This window comes from Tigriopus californicus, chromosome 6, assembly GCF_007210705.1.
Source record: "Tigriopus californicus strain San Diego chromosome 6, Tcal_SD_v2.1, whole genome shotgun sequence".
Classification (NCBI taxonomy): Eukaryota; Metazoa; Arthropoda; class Copepoda; order Harpacticoida; family Harpacticidae; genus Tigriopus; species Tigriopus californicus.
In genome coordinates, this window is record NC_081445.1 from 653,450 (window position 1) to 658,362 (window position 4,913).

The 4,913-nt window shown below is 44.2% G+C and overlaps 1 protein-coding gene across 1 annotated transcript; it reads left to right on the forward strand.

Annotated features, from left to right (window-relative positions):
• Positions 1–1,479: 1,479 nt before the first annotated feature.
• On the forward strand, positions 1,480–3,164 carry LOC131882569 (uncharacterized). The gene is made up of 2 exons (XM_059229759.1): positions 1,480–2,428; positions 2,744–3,164. The coding sequence occupies exons 1-2, from the start codon at positions 1,676–1,678 to the stop codon at positions 2,813–2,815; spliced, it is 825 nt and encodes a 274-aa protein (XP_059085742.1). The 5' UTR covers positions 1,480–1,675; the 3' UTR covers positions 2,816–3,164.
• Positions 3,165–4,913: the final 1,749 nt, after the last annotated feature.

A 4,913-nucleotide genomic window follows, 5' to 3' on the forward strand; every position in this document is an offset into this window, starting at 1 on the left:
TCTCCCAAATCATCGACATCAGTCCAAACAAGCACTTCACACAACCATAAGATGTTGTTAAAAAGAGGAACTGGGCGAAGTGTGAGCACTCGGGAGAAATGTCCAAAGTCATGTTGCAAACACGGCATAAAATTGGAATTATCTCCTTCCTCTTAGTCTGCTCCATAGGACTTTGTTAACATAATCTTTTTCGTTCTTTTAAGGTGGTTCGTTTCAAGGTTAAGTCCATCCACTATGGTCAGTTCTTCATCTATGATTGCTGGCCGAAGTCAAGTTTCTGTTATGGAGATGAATGAAATATCTTTCTCTTTGGCCGTATTTCCTATAGAATCTTAACCTTCGTGTTGTCTTTTTGGACAATATACGTTCAAATACGGTCCCATTACAGGCCTCTCTTTCGCGGACCAATACTCTGCTTTTATTCGAAATTACAAAGAATTAGCACAAATGAAAGATCTCGTTGCAGAATCGGTCAGGTTCAGCTTGGACCACAGCCACAGTACCTTCTCTGAATACTGTACAATCCCAACCTTTCGTACCTTCTCTGAATACTGTACAATCCCAACCTTTCCAACCTCTCCCAATACGAGAGCTCTCTCATATCCTCAATGTTCCTAGAAAAACATCTTTGGACCTGTTCGAGCTTTTGCAAACCTGCTGAACTAATTGGAGCCCAATTAGTTTGTGGTCATGTGATCTTTGTTAGAAGGCGTGAATATCTGCTGGTGCACCACTTTCTCCAGAATTTTAGAGATCGTTGAGTGAATACAAATCGGTCTGTAGTTTGCCATATCTTGGCGATTCCCAGCTTTATATAGTGGAATGACCTTTCCACATTTCCAACTCTGCGGAATGTAGCCAGTGGTTAAAGAAATATTGACAAGGTGGGCAAGCGGATCAGCAATTTCATCCTTCACACCCTTTAAGACCACGTTGGAAATTCCGTCAAGCCCGGAGCTTGATTTGAGTTGCAATTTTTCAATCATGTTCAAAATCTTAAATGCGAGTAACCACCTTAAAATAATAAGTCCTCTGGTTGGGTAGAGTTGGCATGTAACGGAGGCTATCAGCCGTATTAGTAGATTGTCCATCCACCAAACCTCCAACTGTCGAAAAGTAAGCATTTAAGGAAGAGGCAAGTATGTCCTTTTCTGTTATCACCTCAGAACCCACGTTGAGTTGTGAAGGACCACTATCTTGGAATGATTGTGTGATATAGGTTGCGTACATGTATCCTTACACCTTTCCGATCGTATGTCTTTGTTCTCCATTCTTCTTGGCCCACGCCATGCTCATTCTGCTTCTGTACGTCTTCCCATAAAGACCTCCTTCCATACCACCTATCTACCTAATACAACTTTATCTTTATTCGGTCTTTGCGATTATTCCGTGGCGCAGTCGGTAGGATTCGAACCTACGCTCCCAAGAGGAGCCACGGAATAATCGCAAAGACTGACGCAATCCCAAGACATTTGAAGAAGCTCGTCATCATATTCTCGAGTTGGAAACCTCTCGTCAGGGTGCCAAGGAGATGTCTTTGTCTTCTGTTTCCTCTCACGTCAACGCCGTCCGTTCCAAGTCGAATTATCGACTTCAGATGGGAAAACTCATCGCGAAGTCTGTCGCATAAAACTCTTTGTGCACGTTTTGCGGCCTTCCAATCCATCCAATTGAGATGTGTCCTGCCAAGAGTAGTCGGTGCCGATCTTGCCACCACAGAGGACATTGGGACAAAGTATGCCGATCCAGACCTCCTACCAGGGTCTCTCCGCCGTCAAAGTCGCGAGTCGGCTCCATGAAACTACGGGCTGCTTTCTCACCGTCGCCATGTCCCACTACCAGTCGAGTCAACGTTCGGGTCTCACCAATAGGATCTAAAGGCAGGCCAATTCAAGTTAGATTTTGTGCTGATACCGGTGCTTATATTTCAGTCATGGCTTCCTCAATATTTCATCAATCCGGCTTGAACGATATTACTACACTGACAAAATTGGCTGAACCTGTTGTCAGCATTGACGGGAAAGTAATCCGGCAACTGGGGATGTTTTATGCCACATTGGATCTTAATGGTATGGTTGCCCATAACGTTCCTATTGTAGTTTGCCCGGAGTTACACGACGCTTTCCTTGGCTTGAATGCTTGCAAGGCCCTCACCATCATTGATGATAATTTTCCGCTTCCCAAGGAAATCGAATCAGTCAGTGACAATTCGGCTAATCGGCTGATCGCTGTAGTCAAAGTTGGATCTCAGGATTCAGTGCTTCAACCTCGGACCATTATTCCTATTGGTTCAAAGGTCCGTGTTCATTGCCCAGCATCACAAGGTTGGCCCTCTCACAGGGCGACCGTTCTCAAAAGTTTTGAACGTCGCTACCTTCTTCTTTTTGACAATGGTTTGAAGTCGTGGAGGAATAGGCGCGTCCTGCGGGTAATATGACTCGAGACCTCCCAAGCACTCGATCTCAACGGACCTCAATGTCGCAACACCCGTTTTAGATTTGTCGTACTTGATTGTTTTGTTTTATTCGTGCTCCAAATCTAGGGGGGTTGGAATGATTGTGTGATATAGGTTGCGTACATGTATCCTTACACCTTTCCGATCGTATGTCTTTGTTCTCCATTCTTCTTGGCCCACGCCATGCTCATTCTGCTTCTGTACGTCTTCCCATAAAGACCTCCTTCCATACCACCTATCTACCTAATACAACTTTATCTTTATTCGGTCTTTGCGATTATTCCGCAGGTGTTATTGATGAAGCATACCAACACGCTCCCGAAAAGCCGAGAAGAAGTCTCAAAAACCCAGAATGGATGACAGCATCACTGAAAATGTTATTCCACCAAAAGAAGCGTCTGTACAACACTAAAAGGATTTTTCCCGCTAATAGCAAATCAAATGACTTTAAGTCTCTTCAAGTTAAAGTGAAGCAAGAAATTAGACTACAAAAGCTCAAATACGAATCCAATCTTGCACGTAACTCGAAAAACAACCCCAAAAAGTGTTATCGCTACCTAGGGACAAAGTAGGTGAGTAAAACGATTGGTCCCCTCGTAAACCTAGGAGGACAGCCCGTCGATGATGACCAAGAGAAAGCCAACCTTCTCAATGACTACTTTGCTTCGGTTTATAAAACCAACTCAAACAACCCTCGTGAAATATTTGAGGATAGGTCTGGAGAAGACCGGCTGGATGACCTGGAACTAACGCCTGAGATCATTCAAACAGCAATCCATTGTCTGGATAGTGACTCGTCTCCCGGTCCAGACAAAATTAGCCCAATCTTCCTAAAGACTATGTGCCGATCTTTGATCGCTCCATTCCTAAATTTGTTCCAGAAAAGCCTTCACACAGGCAAGGTGCCATCAGCCTGGAAACAGGCAAATGTGACTCGGGGTCGAAAAGAAACAAGGAAAATGAACCAACCCATCTTTCTTACCAGTGTTGTAGGAAAGATACTCGAGACCATCGTCAATTGTCATATTTACTCTCATTTGGATGATCGTCAGACCATACCAGCCACACAACATGGGTTTATGCCAGGGTTGAGCTGCGCTTCCAGCTTGATCCATTTTTTTGATCAAGCGACGAAAGCCGTGGACGGGGGTGACCAGGTAGATGTGATTTACTTTGACTTTGAAAAGGCTTCCGACCTTGTGCCACACCACCTCCTTTTAAAAAAGCTAAGAAACGCTGGACTCTCCAGACAACTAGGCACGTGGATCTCAGCTTGGCTAACAGATTGTTCCCAGAGGGTAGTCCTGAATGGACAATCATCTGACTGGAAGGAGGTAGGGAGTGGAGTCGTGCAGGGGAGCGTCATCGGGCCGTTGCTTTTTCTGATGTTTGTTTCCGACCTTCCAACTAGAGTCCAAAACGCAACCTTCGTGAGCATGTTTGCGGATGACACAAAATAGGAAGACCAGTTATTGACAATGTCGCTGATATCAATGCATTGCAAGCAGATGTTGACCAACTTTCTAATTGGGCCTTGGAGAACGGCATGAACTTCAATCCAGAAAAGTGTAAACCAATGCATCTGGGAGCAAGAAATCCTTGGCAAACGTACACAATCAACTCCGTTCCCATTGAAAATGTACGCGCTCATAAAGACTTGGGCATAGTAATATCAGACGATTTAAAACCATCAAAGCACATAGGAAATATTGTCAAGAAAGCTAACAGTGTCCTTGGTCAAATTAAAAGGTCTTTCTCTGTGAGATCAAGGCAGGTTGTCGTCGATCTTTATAAAAACTTTGTGAGGCCACACTTGGAATTTGCCGTGCAAGTATGGAATCCATGGCTGGCCAAAGATATCGAAGCCCTAGAGAATATCCAGAGGCGAGCAATGAAAACGATAGGAGGCTTGTCGGGCTCGTATGAGGCTCGACTGGGAGAGCTCGGACTGACAACTCTACAAGTGCGAAGAAAAAGAGGAGACGCGATTCAAGTTTTCAAGATCATGAAGAATATGGACCATTTGAAGCCTGGCGACTACTACAAATTCGTAGAGCACAACCCTACAACAAGAGAACAAACCATGAAAACCTTGTCCGCTCCCAAAGTAAGGTTGGATCTACGGAAACATTTCTTTACGGTTAGATCCATACCATTGTGGAATTCTTTACCATCCGAAGCCAGGGAATGCGGAATTTTGAACCAATTTAAATGCTATTTTGACGAAGAAAATAACTAGATATGATCCAACCAAACCTATCAACACCCACCCGAATATCTTCCCAATGACCACTCCTTTGGTCCCTGAAGATTAAATAAACTCTATATCAAACTCATCAACCAACCACCTTGGTCAAGTGGGCTGATATCTGATATTTTGATTGTGTACGCACATTGTCATCCTTGGTCTTTTGCAGTACGCACACACTGCATAAACTACATGACTTAGGCACAATTG

What these genes read in the sequence shown, in the direction of transcription:
- LOC131882569 (XM_059229759.1), top strand. Translation starts at nt 1,676, where the DNA reads ATGTGTCCTGCCAAGAGTAGTCGGTGCCGATCTTGCCACCACAGAGGA. An exon ending in GGAATAGGCGCGTCCTGCGG is followed by an intron (nt 2,429 to 2,743) that starts GTAATATGACTC and finishes ATTATTCCGCAG; the next exon opens with GTGTTATTGATGAAGCATAC.